The sequence below is a fragment of the Misgurnus anguillicaudatus genome, chromosome 14 (assembly GCF_027580225.2).
Source record: "Misgurnus anguillicaudatus chromosome 14, ASM2758022v2, whole genome shotgun sequence".
Classification (NCBI taxonomy): Eukaryota; Metazoa; Chordata; class Actinopteri; order Cypriniformes; family Cobitidae; genus Misgurnus; species Misgurnus anguillicaudatus.
Window position 1 is genome coordinate 25,356,974 of NC_073350.2, and position 16,059 is coordinate 25,373,032.

The window sequence follows — 16,059 nt, forward strand, 5'->3', positions numbered from 1 at the left end:
TCTAAAAACTAGACTTATTTTCTTGGATCTTTTTGCTCATCAAGACAAAGCATCTTAATTTAAGAATTTTTGATATTTTTACTGAAAACAAGACAAAAATACTAAGAAGTCTGTTTTTCTTAGTATTCTTGTCTTGTTTTCAGTAGAAATTTAAGTGAATTTGTGCTTAAAACAAGCAAAAAAAAAAAAACAACTGCCAATGGAATAAGAAATTTTTTCTTGAATTTACTTAATACAAGAAAAATTCTGCAAAAAATGTCTTATTCCATTGCCAGAATTTTTTTGCTTTTTTAAGTACAAATTTGCTTAAATTTGATATGTTTTGTCGAAAAACTAGACTAGTCTAAGGTCATTTGCTCATCAAGAAAATACAACTTGATTTAAGAATTTTTAGATATTTCTACTGAAAACAAGACAAAAATACAAAGTAAGAAAGTCATTTTTTGCAGTGTGCACTGCAAAAAATGATTTTCAAGAAAAAAATTCTTAGTATTTTTGTCTTGTTTTCAGTAAAAATATCTAAAAGTTCTTAAATTAAGATGCTTTTTCTTGATGAGCAAAACAACCCAAGAAAATAAGTCCAGGTTTGAGAAAAAAAATATTAAATTTAAGTGATTGTGTGCACAAAACAAGCAAACAAAAATCTGCCAATGGGGTAAGCAAATTTTTCTTGAATTTTTCTTGAATTTAGTTGTTAAGAAAAATTTTCAAGATTTTTGCTTACCCCATTGGCAGATTTTTTTGCTTGTTTTATGCACAAAATCACTTAAATTTGATATTTTTAGTCTAAAAACTAGACTTATTTTCTTAGGTCGTTTTGCTCATCAAGAGAAAGCATCATAATTCAAGAATGTTTAGATATTTTACTGAAAACAAAACAAAAAGTTTTTTTTCTTGAAAATCATTTTTTGTAGTGTGAAAATAAAAGAGGTTGTGAGTTTTTATGTCCAAGTACTGCACATCAAAACCATTGGAACCAGGTTTGTTTTACACTAATAAAGATTCTCATATTGTGTAAATAGCAACACCATGGACATCTATGAGATGCTATAGTCGCTGCATTTTGTATAAATTATAAATTCACAATAAAAAATTAAACCCTCGCAAGTTGCAGCAATTAAAAACTAATTCATTCTTTAAAAACAGCAGGCAAATGTGATGTGAGGTGTTGTGAAGTGAGATGACATCATAAGCATGATGCTACGATGGGAATCGACATTAATTTGATGGCCTGCTGTTAAAAGATGATCTGGTTTATGAATTGAAGACAAATCCAGTTACAACATGAGAAACCCTGAGTGCTCAAGAGAGACAAAGATGAGTCAACGCTGCATTTTTCCTTGCCGCTTAAAGGAAGTCTTATTGATTAGATGCCACAGAAAGCTGCATCTAACCTTTCAATTATCACAATGGTGAAAGTGTGAGACGGACGTCTCGAATGCATAACAGTCAGACGTGTTGCAGGAGAAAACAGAGGATTGAGACGTATGTTGGGAAAACGTTATGTAACTGAAAGTGTCTGCATATAGGGGATATAATTCAGAAGTGATGGCAGTAGTGGTTTACAAATTTTTGCTATGTTGTGGGCTGTGATTGGCTGATCTGTCTAAATTTTGAGCGATTACACAAAGACTCAAAAGCGAAGGGCGATAAGAAGGTAGTACTCACTGGTTCATGATGAGGTTTCGTCTCTGTGGTCAAAGGAGGGTCAAACTTCACCTGACCGACTGAATAAAAAAAAATACATACATTACAAAACCATTCAGTGTATTGTACTAAACTGAAACAGCTAAACACAAATAATCATTGCAAGTTGACAATACAAGCTGTGGTTTGACACCAAAGCACTCAGATACAAACAGACAGATTCATATACAGAAACATTTTGCAGCAGATTGATGTATTCAATGAAGGAGTTCACTGAGGCGTGTTTAGGAGAACAGGAGTACCTGTCAGGTGCACCCCTGGGAAAAATCCAACAAACACTCACAGTTAATCTCTGACAGGGTCTTTCCTTCCCGACTGTTACGGCTAACCGAACGAATCCGATGTGGAACAGACACAGGAGGCTGAGGAAAATACAGAAGGCACGAATAAAACACCAGCACATAATAATGAGTAAAACAAAAGGTTATCCGAGTCTAAACTTGTTAGTGCTGTAACAACCACTTCAACAAACCATCAACCACAGGAAAGCCCACAACTAAGCAAACTTACATGACTTTCGAATTGAACGGCTTTTTATACTCCAACAACATTAAGCCAAAAAAGGGCAGAATGCGGCCGTGTCGATATCGGGCATATTAGTGTGCCATTCTTAGCAGATCAGAGGCCCCGGTTAAGATAAAAACACACCATCAGCAAGACCAGCACACATCAATACATTTAAGACAAGAGCTGCTTAAACGCTTACACTTCAAATTTCCAGGGACTCGGTGCCAGGGACTCGGTGGAGGGCGAAAACTCTAGAGGCTAAAAATACATCACCAGGCATAGCTCTTGGATAACGGTAAGGGTCATAAAGCCAACCCTTTGAATCCCTGTATCTGACAGTGCTGTCCTGTCTTACTGCGGCCCGAGAGAAAATCATTACGGCCTACCGGTTGCCCGACAGCTGAGTCCCTGATGACTACCTAGAAAAGTTTGCTGTCATTCATTTACCACAAAACACCTTTCATAACTGCTAATATAAGGGTCAATGATAACAACAGATGGGAGATCTGAGATTATAAAGATGAGATCTTAAAAATGTCATCTTTGTATTTATGTTGGTTTTAAACATTTATATACTTTGTACAAGACTCTAAACAAGTGGTGTAACTAATAAACTGTATATAAATACTTTATAATATTTTTTCACATTTATGCATTTGGCAGAACCTTATTATCAGTATTTGTGCTCTCTAGTAATTGAACCCATGACCTTTGTGCTGCTAATGCAATGTTCTAACAATTGAGCTACAGTATGAAATACAAGCACATAATACACATGAATGTCTATAACCTGATCATTACATAGAGTTTCACTTTACTCCAACTAAACTAAACAAAATGGACTTTTTACGAAGTCAAAATGAAGAGTTTAAATCGCAATAAATTAATTTTGAATAATTTCAATAAAAATGTGTTTTCTATAGTGACAAGATGAAAACCACTTTTTTCTGTTACAAACTTTCACATAGCATCTTTATGTTATAATAACATTAGAAATTCAATTCCATACTTTGATTTTCAAAGATTTATTATAAAAACAGATTATTTTTTCCGCAAAATGCAATAAATCCATTACAAGTTTTTTTCAAAATGCTATAAATCTATTGAATCAATATAAAAATGCGCATTCATCTTTGCCATGTTATATTCATTTAGTTGACTAGTGGTATACATTGATAAAAAAACATTAATGGCAAAACACTTACTATGTCATATTAATAACACTGCCATCATCCTTGGGATGTCGTCGCTGATCTTTTTTGACAGCGATCAGCTGTAAAATGTTTTGGTCCTGCTTGATTTTCATTGACTTCCGAGTAAAATAATGTAAAGTTTTTGATAAGATACCCTGAGGTCAATGTGTTAGCATGACAGAAGCTTGATGCTCTCCTGTGAGAACAACCAACAGCCCGAGTGGCTTACGTTTCTTCCCCGCCACAGAAAACGACCACAGGTTTATCAATGCCATTAAAGTATTTTTTGTTTGTTTTTGTTTGTTTGTTGATCACAAAGCACAAAGTAGATGAGGAAAACTAGGATTCAGTGTGTATTCAACGAGCCGCCATTGTTGTTTACAATGCGTGGAATGGTGCGCTGTGATTGGTTAAGCGGATTTATTGCATTCTGCAGAGAAGGAGGACTGGCGTTATAACAGAATACCATGCCGGATGACAGAATAACATGCCGGATATCGGATTTTGCGTAAAACTAACAATTAGATTCAAAAAGATAAAATACTGAATTTGGTGGTAAAAATTTTTTTTAAATGCCGTTTATCGCGTTTTGGAACCAAACTCTTCAAATATACCAACACCCATAGCATTTTCATGTTTTTTAAGAACATAAACAACTAGATATTAAAGTTTGAAGACAAACTTTATGTTGGCTTGAAAAAGCGTAGCTTGAACGTTTAAAACGGTTTGACAGAAGTTTAGTTTAGTAGGCTATCTGGCTGTTAGAATGTTTAAGTATGAAGGTAGCATGATTTAGCATGATGTTAGCATGACTAGCATGAAGCTAACATGATGCTAGCATGATTAGCATGAAGCTAGCATGATGCTAGCATGATTAGCATGAAGCTAGCATGATTAGCATGAAGCTAGCATGATGTTAGCACGAAACTAACATGATTCTAGCATGATTAGCATGAAGCTAGCATGATGCTAGCATAATTAGCATGAAGCTAGCATGATGCTAGCATGATTAGCATGAAGCTAGCATGATGCTAGCATGAAACTAGCATGATGTTAGCATGATTAGCATGAAGCTAGCATGATGATAGCATGATTAGCATGAAGCTAGCATGATGCTAGCATGATTAGCATGAAGCTAACATGATGCTAGCATGATTACCATGAAGCTAGCATGATTAGCATGAAGCCAGCATGATGTTAGCATGATTAGCATGAAGCTAGCATGATGTTAGCATGAAGCCAGCATAATGCTAGCATGATTAGCATGAAGCTAGCATGATTAGCATGAAGCTAGCATGATGCTAGCGTGATTAGCATGATGCTAACATGAAGCTAGCATGATTAGCATGAAGCTAGCATGATGTTAGCATGATTAGCATGAAGCTAGCAAGATGCTAACATGATTAGCATGAAGCTAGCATGATGCTAGCATGATTAGCATGAAGCTAACATGATGCTAGCATGATTAGCATGAAGCTAGCAAGATGGTAGCATGATTAGCATGAAGCTAGCATGATGCTAACATGATTAGCATGAAGCTATCATGATTAGCATGAGGCTAGCATGATGCTAGCATGATTAGCATGAAGCTAGCATGATGTTAACATGATAAGCATGAAGCTAACATGTTGTTAGCATGATTAGCATGAAGCTAGCATGATGCTAGCATGATTAGCATGAAGCTAACATGTTGTTAGCATGAAACTTGCATGATTCTAGCATGATTAGCATGAAGCTAGCATGATTCTAGCATGATTAGCATGAAGCTAGCATGATTCTAGCATGATTAGCATGAAGCTAGCATGATGCTAACATGAATTAGCATGAAGCTAGCATGATGCTAATATGAATCAGCATGAAGCTAGAATGATGCTAATATGAATTAGCATGAAGCTAGCATGATGCTAACATGAATTAGCATGAAGCTAGCATGATGCTAATATGAATTAACATGATGTTAACATGAATTAGCATGAAGCTACCATGATTTAACATGAAGTTAGCAAGATTTATTATGAAATTAGCATAAAGCTAGCATGAAACTAGCATGAAGCTAGTATGACTTAGCATGAAGCTAGCATGAAGCTAACATGACCCAAATACCCAACCCCCATTTCTCTATGATGTTCAGATGCAGAGATATAAGGCTTTGTTTATTATGTTGCTAGGGTGATCATATGTGGTTGCTAGGGGCGTGGCTTAATACCTCAATAAGAATCCTAAGAGACTGATTGGATGCCTGAGTAAAATGAGCCCACCCCTATGTCACTATGACACTCTGGTGCAAAGATATCCATCTGGGCTTTTTATAATGGTAGTCTATGGGAGATGTTGCTAGGGTACCCAAAATTGTTGCTAGGGGCGTGGCTTAATAGCTCTGGGACGATCCTAAGAGACTGATTGGATGACTAAGTAAAATGAGCCCACCCCCATGTCTCTACGACACTCTAAAGTGAAGATATTCCATCTGGGACGCTTTTATTCCCTTATATGGGCATGTTTCCTGTCCCATTATAAGTCAATGGGGATTTTTGGGGGCCTCTTACACCCCAGGGGTACAGCTTACACCCCATTGTGATGTATGTTCTTACACAGCCTGTCAGACTCCTTAGATGTGATAAGTCACAAGTTTCTACAAGTTTCTCACTCGCAGCTATGACCCGTCAAAGTTTGTCTCAATGTTAAGTCAATGGGAATTTTGGGGTCTTTGAGCGCCCCGTTTAGGAATTCGGAAGGTCCCATCAGTTAGAAAAGATATAGCACACTAAGTCAGACCAGTCTGAAGGTCTGACCTGAGTTTGGATTATGTAGAGTTAAAGCTCTAGGAGGAGTTAGAGTCAGAAAATTTTGGATCAGAAGAATAATAATAAGATATAAGTTTAAATAGCATTTCAATAAGTTGGCTTTCACAAGCCAACTTAATAAAGACAAAGAAAAACTGACATCAGAGAGAGAGAGAGAGAGAGAGAGAGAGAGAGAGAGAGAGAGAGAGAGAGAGAAAGAGAGCTTCAGGACACAAAATGGTAGCTGAAGGACATCCTTCACTCCAGATTCACGGCGGCTGAGCTGAAGTAGATGTGATAAAGAGAGATAAGACAGAAGAACAGACGTATGACCTTCAGACAACAAGGACACAGTAGGGCTCTGAAATAGAAACAGACAGCATGCCAAACACTGCGTCCTTTCCTGAGCGGACGATGTAATATTCTTGCACACCTCTCAGCTTAACTGGATCACCTAAAAACGCTATTAAAACATTATCTGTGCTTTCTAAAATACCTAACCAGCACTGCAAACACATCAACATTATATGATGAGACTGGTAATACTAAACCAATGGGGTTGTGTCTGAGGACTGTCAAGAATCATAAAATAATTATCTTAACAAAAAATAGAAAAACTTAATTATAAACATGTAACAAGTAACACTATTAAATTATACCGTAAAATACTACTCAGATCTTTTGATAGAGCAGCTGCAAATTATACTCTATAATGCAAAATATGGATTTGTATAAATTCAGATTTTTTAGTTACGTTTTTTTTTAAGAACATGTTTTGGGGGTAAAACATGACCTGGACGTATTCTTTACCGGTTCATATAGATTTTCCCTAATTTTGGATATAATTTTATGTTCCATTGTTACATTTGAAAAATGTGCTTTGATGTTTTATTATACACTCGAAGCAAACCTCAGCATAAAAAGATCTGACAAAAAACTGTTGGTAACGGATCTATGAACAGCTTCTGAAGCAAGCTTCCATTTCCTAAACCAACTCCTTTAGGGATTAACACCCTGATCACAAATCAGACAAGAGAACTTCCTTAAACATCCTTGGGTACACTTCGGTAACACACACACACACACACACACACACACACACACACACACACACACACACACACACACACACACACAGTATAAAGACACTACAAACACACCCATTTCAGCTATGAGCACACAATTTGCGTAAAGAAGAAAACACACCTCATGCACAAACAAGTCTGGCTAGGTTATAACGAAAATGTGCTTAATAATAACCTGTTTTTACAATAAGGTCTCATTCATTAACATTAGTTAATGCAACAACTAAAATGAACTAAAAATTAGCAACATATTGTTTTTTGTTCTAAGGCTAACAGATACATCACATTGATCTTAAATATGTAGTACTAAATTGAACATAATGTGACCCTGCAACGTGACAACCCAGCTAAAGTGATATGTTTGTAATATATTGTAATAATATGTTAGTGTTTTCCACATAAAATCATTCTACATAATTTAAAGATCATTCAGTGAAAATATAACCTTGGTATATTCAATATTGACTGAGTAAGGTCATGTCAAAAATAGAAATCAATGTGAAATTAATTATTAAAACTTTGATGCTCCTAATCTTTACCCTTTAGCCTTAAAGGATTAGTCAATTTTCTTTAAAAAATCCAAATGATTTACTCACTACCATGTCATCCAAAATGTTGATGTCTTTCTTTGTTTAGTCGAGAAGAAATTATGTTTTTTGAGGAAAACATTCCAGCATTTTTCTCATTTTAATTGACTTAAATGGACCCCAACACTTAACAGTTTTAATGCAGTTTAAAATTCTCGTCTTCCTCTGGTCCTGTGACACGCCAGCGTAATACATCACGGGTAAGAGGTCACGGATGACGTATGCAAAACTACGCCCCAGTTTTTACAAGTGTGGAGAAAGAGGACCGTTCCGATGTTGTTGTATGTCGAATTATACTAATTATTGTCTCTGTGTCAGTTTATTGTTTAAAATTGGTCCTCAAGTGTGCGTTTCATATTATGTAACATGTGACCTTTCGATGTTATTACGCATTTACGTGAGGTCACACGGGGGTGTGACAGGACCGGAGGAAGAAGAGAAGTTGTAGTTTAAAAGTGCATATTTTTTATTTTTCTTGCCAAAAATGACAATCTCTAAACTGCATTAAAACTGTTAAGTGTTGGGGTCCATTAAAGTCAATTAAAATGAGAAAAGTGCTGGAATGTTTTCCTCAAAAAACATAATTTCTTCTCGACTGAACAAAGAAAGACATCAACATTTTAGATGACATGGTGGTGAGTAAATTATCTAGAAAATGGACTAATCCTTTAAGACGTTAGCCTGGATTTCACACACAGGGTCAAATATTAAGATTAAGAAATGCATAAATGCTGTATCGTCCTATGTATTAAACTTATGGTAACAAATGGAACCTTATTGTAAAGTTTTACCTATGCTAATATACAAAAATTATCAAACTAAATAAAAACTTAGTTAACAACATCATCACATTAACACTTAATAATTAAAGAGATCTTTAGATGATGCAATGCACCCTATGAGATGCTCAAACACACACTCAAACACATCCCTGGTACCTTTCTGCGAGCTGCAAAGCGGAAGACCCGACGAGAAAGAGGAGAGATGGGCAAAAACAAGCCCCTGTATTTAAACTTCAGGAGCAGGAAGGAAATAAAAGGAAGAAAAGCGGGTAAGGATGATGGATGGATGCCTGGGGAAATGGGTAATACAGTGAGGGATGAAATGAGGGGCCTTAAAAAACATCGGTTTTCATTTTCGCTGGGGGACTGTGAAAGAAGCCGTGTGATTTTACAAATTACTTCTCGGTAAAAGCAGCCCTGTGGCACCAAGCACAATAGGAAGAGATGTCAGCGTATAAACCCACAACACTCAACAGATGGTCATAATGAATGAGAGAGCGTCATTACAAAGGTTAGACAATTAAAACCTCATTCAAAAGGCTGACATGCTAAACATGTACATGTATGTTACTTCTGCAGAGGTTGGCTTCGGGTACCTCCTCAGAAAGCTTAAACCCACCATAACTAGTGCTAATTTTTATATTCATGTTTTACAAATGTGACCCTGGACCACAACACCGGTCATAAAGCTGCATTCAGACTAGCAGCGATTAGCTGTAGCAAAGCGACGCAATCTCATTGATTTCAATGGAACATTGGCAACTTCCGGCGACACGAGCGACAGTGAACATTGGCGACTGGATGGGGTGTGTCCAGTCACGTGACTAAGTTGAGAAATTTTTTATTTTATGCAAATTATGAGCGACTTTTGGGAGCAATGAGAATGAAGTCATCCGTCTCTCGTCAGTTATTGGAGTGGACAGTACTCATTTTTTTTTTATGACAACCAGATTTAGAAACGCCTCTTTTGAAAGAGACGAATGATACACAGTGACATATAATGTGATTGTACCTTAAGGATTCATTTTTTGAAACTGAGATTCATACATAACCTGAAAGCTAAAAATAGAAAAAATATGATTTTTATCGATGTATGGTTTGTTAATACAGTATAATATTTGGCCGATATACAACTAAATCTGGAATTTGAGGGTGCAAAAAAATAAAAATGTTGAGAAAATTGCTTTAAAGTTGTCCAAATGAATTCCTTAGCAACACACATTACTAATGATAAATACATTTTTTATATATTTCCGGTAGAAAATTTACAAAATACCTTCATGGAACATGATCTTTACATTATATCCTAATGATTTATGGATTAAAAATCAACAACTTTGACCCATACAATATATTTTATGGCTATTGCTACAAATATATCCATGCTGTGTTTTGTGCTCCAGGGTCACAAAAATAATATGACAGTTCATAGTATTTTTATCTCATTACAACTACAAACTACAACGGTTTTGTACAAATTAACAATAACAGTCCCTGTTCGGTAGGATTGCGGCGGAATAAAACTGTTACACTTAAGGGCGATTTATAGGCGTAGCCTATCCGTAGCCTGTGCGTAGCTCTGCGTAGCCTGACGTGCACCCCGCAAAAAAAATTTCGGCGCGTCTGTTCTACGCGGACCGGAAGCGCTGTGATTGGTCCATCAGAACCCCTCCCGTCAGGTAAAAAAAACTGTGTCATAGGTATTTCTGTTTGCGACGGTGAAAACAAAGACGAGCCAAGTTGAGGAGTGATTTAACACAAACAGCAACAAAAGTCACTTTTTATTTACTTCCATCATTGCTGGTCTTCTCAAATCATACACAAACAAGTTGCTGTTTCTTCTTCGTTTGTGGGTTAACTTGCCAAAGCTTCTTCTCTGACGGTCGCGCTGCTACTGTGGTTACACGCGTGGATACTGCTTACCAGCGGTTTGCGCATGTGTTTGCACGTCGACGCGAAGGACGACGCAAAAGTATAAATGAAAAACAATGCGGAACCTACGCCGTCGCGGCTACGCCGTAGAACCTACGCACGACTATAACGAGCCCTTAAACCCTAACTAACTAGCATGGTCAGGGTTTCCCACAGCACTTTGCAGTTCGGGCAGCCCGCCTAAGCTTGGAAAACCCTACCGCCTTAACCAAGTCGTCCTAAAAAAAAAAAAAACATTTTCGCTGCACAAAAGGCCGTCAAGGGCATCTCAGAGAACAGGGCGGACGCGCTTCACACCGCAAACAGGCACGGCGCCACATGGCCCAAATAAGAGAAAGACATGGTCCATCACTGTCTGGAGGATAACTAGCCAGTTGATAAAACATCCTTGAGAATAGCACGGACGCGCTTCACACCGCGAGCGTGCACGCGCGCCACACGCCGAAACGGTCCATCACTGTCTGGAGGATAGCCAGTTGATAAAAGCGTGTCCGTGAGAACTGTAAGGGAACTTATGTTTTGGGTTTATTTAAGCCTGTTATTGTATTAGTCTATAGTTCTTGCAAATTTAATGTTAGCTAGCTGGTAATTTTGTTGTTTGAGCAACCTGCTAGCTAGGTTTTACGTGCCTGTTGATTTGATATAATTGTTGAGCGCTCTTGCTCACGTTATTTATGTGCATTATTTACATGCTACAGTAGTTACACTCCTTTAAGATAATTAATAGTGGGAAATAATCAGTTTTTACAATCTTCATGCCATCTATCATCGTTCGCCAGACCAATCTACAAATCTGCTTTAGTTATGTTTATTAACCCTTTAGTTTCACTTCATAACGCAGCTATAACCGTTAGAGGTTATCTGTTAAAAACATCTAGTATGTGTTCATTTTCTGTCATAGTTTCTTCAAAATTAAGTTTTATTTAAGTGTTTTTAATAAAAATATTTTCATTTCCATCATGACATGTACGCCCCACCCCTTTGATTGCCGCGTACCCCGGCAAATTTTTCAGCGGGAAACCCTGATGGTGATAGAAAATTGGCTTCTGTTTAAGAACTCATGAATTCCGTTTGTGAGACTGTGAAAATTCAGTTCCTGTTCTGTCAGAGACAGCTTTCTGAGCTCCTTTTCTGAATAATAGTCCCAGAGGAGTCTTCATGAGATAGCTGTGATAAAACTGAGAATCACGCAGGGAGATATACTGTACCTCTGGCTCCGGGTCGTCATCATCCAGGTCCGTGTAGGACGAGTGATCAGGATTATTGGCTTTATCCAAGAGCTCTATCGCCACGATACGACTCAACGGTTGAGACACAAAGGGGTGCTAAGGGGTGATGTGAGACAAAAAAAATCATTTATTGAGTGTGTATATATGTATGTACAGAATAGTACTTATTTTACTAAATAAAAGTTAACTGTGCAAATTAAAAATTACATTTTAGTAATAAATACCAAAGACAATATAGCATTTTAACAACTACAACATTTACCTGCAGTAACTTGTCAGCAGGCAGCCTTCTCTTTGGATTTTTTGTCAATGCCAATTTCACAAAGTTGTGAAAATTATTGCTCCTTGAAAACATAGAAAATGATCTCACACCATAAATCTCACACAAATCGAGAATCACAACTGCGAGTTGTTAGCTCTGGATGCAATTAAGCTAATATGATTTAACAGAGCTGCAAGGTAATACAGAAGAAAGCATTGCGCAGACAACCTGACCAGATTCATAATCAGCCAAGATAAAAGAATGTCAAGTCCAACCTCATCGAAATTCATATAAGCAACTGTTTAGGGCAAGTGCTTGGACCCAATTTCGCTGGTGATTAACGGAATTACAACCATGTGAAGGAAGAAATGTGGATATGAAACTCAGAAATCCCTCTTGGTTTTAAGGATTTTACACACCAAGATAACCTACTAATTAAAACCTTGACATATTTACTGATCACATACCATTTAACTTTATCTTTTAATTTGGGGGGTTGAAAGTTGCTTTTTGTCATCAGAAACAAAGCCCTGGGGGAGAGAAATAATGGGTTGATGAGAATTGTGTGTAAATTCGATTAGTCCAACTCATTAAATATTTCATATTCTGCAGTGTGAGAATTGGAAATTATCAATTGCAATGAAAATGAAAAGTTATTCAAATAACAAAGCGAACAAATACAAGTTTACTTTCATTAAAACATACCAGAAAGTACAATTATATTACCTGGAATATTGGTGAATACACCGGAAAAAAAAATTATTCATTCAATAAACTAATTTTTTTTAAGGTTAGTCAGTCCCTTCAAATAAACGTGATTATGCGATCGCATGATTTAACGCATAATCAGCCAAAGCCCGCATATTTATGCTGGGGATGCATTTTTTCAAATACGTCACACTTTCGCAGCATACATTGGAGATTTCCGTGCGCAAAATATGCCGGGCTTGCATGATTTCATAATCTCAGCTTTTTCGTAGCAAAAATCACATATATCTTAGCAAAAAGTTGAAAAATTTTGCATTTACCTCACACAAGAGCAGCCATGTCCCCTGTTGCAATGGGAACGTTATGAAGTGACATGATAATGTGACGTGAACATAATTGAAAAGCTGTTAAGCTTAAACTTGCAAGTTCCTGCAGTTTTTGCAAGCAGGGCTGTAATGATTAATCGTGTGTCCCATTAAAAATGCCTGTCTGAAATCGATTGTGAATAGCAAGGCTACGATTCAGTGTTTCATGCACAGCAAATTTCATCGAATATCTTAAGAAAATGCGAAGCAAAAGACCAAGGATTTTTGGCGCAACAATTACAAAAAAACTGTGTTTTTCTGGAAGGACTGGTAAGTGGTTGCAATCAATTTATTTAAGCTACATTCAAACAAAAATAAATAAATAAATAAAATAAAAAACTTTTGTTTGTAAAGGCAGGATAGGCAGGAATTATATAAAAAACTTTTTTACAAATTTGTTTAAACTGTCTTTATATACCAATACATAATTAAAATGTTAGTACTCTGAAAAAGAGTGTCTGTAGACCTCTCACGACAGCTAATTATTTCCATTCGGGACGAAACAAATGATTGGCTTGCGCGACTATCACTCTCTCACGCGACCATGGCCACCACCCCTGTTGCTACAGGATCTGCCCAGACATGCGCACACGCGATTGATTTGAACGTGCACGAGGCACTCTAGGAAGAGCAAAAGTACGGCAGAGAAAGAGCATTCAGAACTCAAAGTACCTGCATATGCAGTCAGCGAAGGCAAACAAGGCAAAAAAAGGAATAAACGAAGAAATCAAACGAAAGTAAATATCGCATGGCTTTTCCTCGTGTCGACGATGTGGTAGCGGTTTTGTCTCCGGAGTGTAGTCCTCATCAGAGTCAACAATGCTTTCATCATGGAAACTCTTCCATGCAAAACACTGTATATGTTATGAATCTTACACGAAATTCGCCTTCATCACAGTGTAACACTGATGGTAATGAAAAACGTGTATCAATTCAACCTGTTTTTAGCTTTGTCTTATAAATATAACTAGCTCGTTTGTTACCGAATCAAACTAAATATATTTTAAACTTTACCAGTATCAATATGCTAGCTTAATAGTGAGTACTAAAAGCCATCCTATTTGTTTATATTCATAGTGATAAAGTTAGGTGTATTATGACATGATGTTACTACATGCACTGCACCCCGTCCTCTCCGCTCGTCTGAGGTAAATGCTTCTCCCAGCAGAGCCGGTCGACGTCACGCGTTCATGTGTTTTGGGGGCGTGGCTTTAGAAGAAACCCAGAACGGAGGGGGTGGAGTGAATGGAAATAATTAGCTGTGTTTAAAACAGTCGTGAGAGGTCTACAGACACTCGACTCCCATACTCTCCTTCTACTTATGTATTAGTATATAAAGACAGCCCAAACAAATTTGGAAAAAAGTGTTTAGACTTTTTTAGACTTAAACCTGCCTACTCTGCCCTTAAATGTAGCCCAAATAAACTAATTGCAACCACTCACCTTAAAAATTAGAGTAAATTGAATGAATAATTTCTTTTCAGTATATATAGCAAAGTACCATGATATTAACACCAACCTCTTTGCCATATTATCACCACAGCACTATTTAAAGAGGTCAAGATAAAAACAAGACATTGTGTTTCAACCAGAGGTGACACCGCCACGCGAGTTAAAAGTGTGAGAGGGTTCTGATTGGTTGTGTTTGTTTGACTCCTAACTAGACGTGACGCAACATGACTTCAGCGATAAACAATCCGTCCGCCCACAATGTATGCGAAAAATGGACACGTCCATTTTTCGCATACATTATGGACAGACAAATTGTTTATCGCCGAAACCACACCACGTCACGTCCAGTTAGGAGCCAGACACAGTGAGACATTCAACAGAGTTCTGGAACAGATCCATACTGCTAATTAAACTCTGACCTCATCGGATGAAGGTCAAACATGGGAGGCTGCAGTTCAGCTAGTTCAATGGCAGTGATGCCCACAGCCCAGATGTCACACAGGTGGTTATACCCTCCTTTCCTCTCCACGGCAGCCACCTCTGGGGCCATCCTGTTGGCACAGGTAACACAAATCATCACTAATATATTCAATAACACGCCTTAACTGAGGGTTATTTGAGCTGTGGAAAACCACGAGTATCCCTGTAGAATAAAACTGAACGGATTAATGATGATGGTCGGGAATTAATAATAAAACACCTTTGGGTAGGTGGACCACATTTTAAAGTGTTATTAAATGTTTGTGCTCACAACACTTAACACAAATTCATTTCTTAAAGGAATAGTTCACTCAATAATGAAAATGCTCTCATCATTTACTAACTCTCATGTTGTTACAAACCTGTATACATTTCTTTGTTTTGATGAACACGAAAGAAGATATTTTTAGGAATGTTTGTGAGCCCCATTCACTTCCATAGTATTATTTTTTCTACTATTAGAAGTAAATAGGGCTCACAAACTGTTTTGTTGGAAAACAACAAAGGTGGGAAAAACTGTTTACCAATAAGGAGTTCCAATGAAGGATTTTCTTTTAGCAAGTGTGGCTGTGATTTGGGCTGATACACCAAAATCAGCTGTATAGACAAAGAGAGAAAGAAAAGGATTTCTTTACTATACATACAGTACCAGATTCTGTATAACATTTTAAAGCCTTTAATAATCAAGTTAGCTTATAAGTGATGAATTTTGAGAAGTGTAATGCTACAGCAGATTAAATGTGCAAACATAAGGTGCCACTCTCAGTTAGCAACACAACACAACACTATCAACACGTTGTTAATGATTTGAGCTGAATACACAATAAATTATAGCATGCAAAACTTGTCAACAACTTCTTCCTATAAAAAAAATGGCGAAAGAGAATGAAAGCATTTTTTCTTACCTAGCTTGACGTAACCATTGTCGGTCAATAATATATTGGCCCCCTATTTCAAATGAAAGAACACATTAAAGAAAACTATAAC

General features: G+C 37.1%; 1 protein-coding gene across 4 annotated transcripts in view; it reads right to left on the bottom strand.

Moving 5' to 3' along the window:
- Positions 1-16,059, bottom strand: part of map4k3a (mitogen-activated protein kinase kinase kinase kinase 3a) — an 84,557-nt gene that overhangs the window by 27,991 nt on the left and 40,507 nt on the right. For 2 of the 4 annotated variants that reach the window (XM_055183179.2, XM_055183176.2), the window contains exons 7-15: positions 15,978-16,020; positions 15,597-15,669; positions 15,012-15,143; positions 12,535-12,597; positions 12,068-12,149; positions 11,785-11,901; positions 8,801-8,875; positions 1,991-2,069; positions 1,669-1,727 (exon numbers count right to left, since the gene is read on the bottom strand). In XM_055183179.2, the coding sequence (XP_055039154.2) occupies positions 1,669-1,727; positions 1,991-2,069; positions 8,801-8,875; positions 11,785-11,901; positions 12,068-12,149; positions 12,535-12,597; positions 15,012-15,143; positions 15,597-15,669; positions 15,978-16,020 (723 nt within the window). The remainder of the gene's footprint in view (positions 1-1,668; positions 1,728-1,990; positions 2,070-8,800; positions 8,876-11,784; positions 11,902-12,067; positions 12,150-12,534; positions 12,598-15,011; positions 15,144-15,596; positions 15,670-15,977; positions 16,021-16,059) is intronic. The other 2 variants (XM_055183180.2, XM_073876146.1) reach the window with 1 other exon arrangement.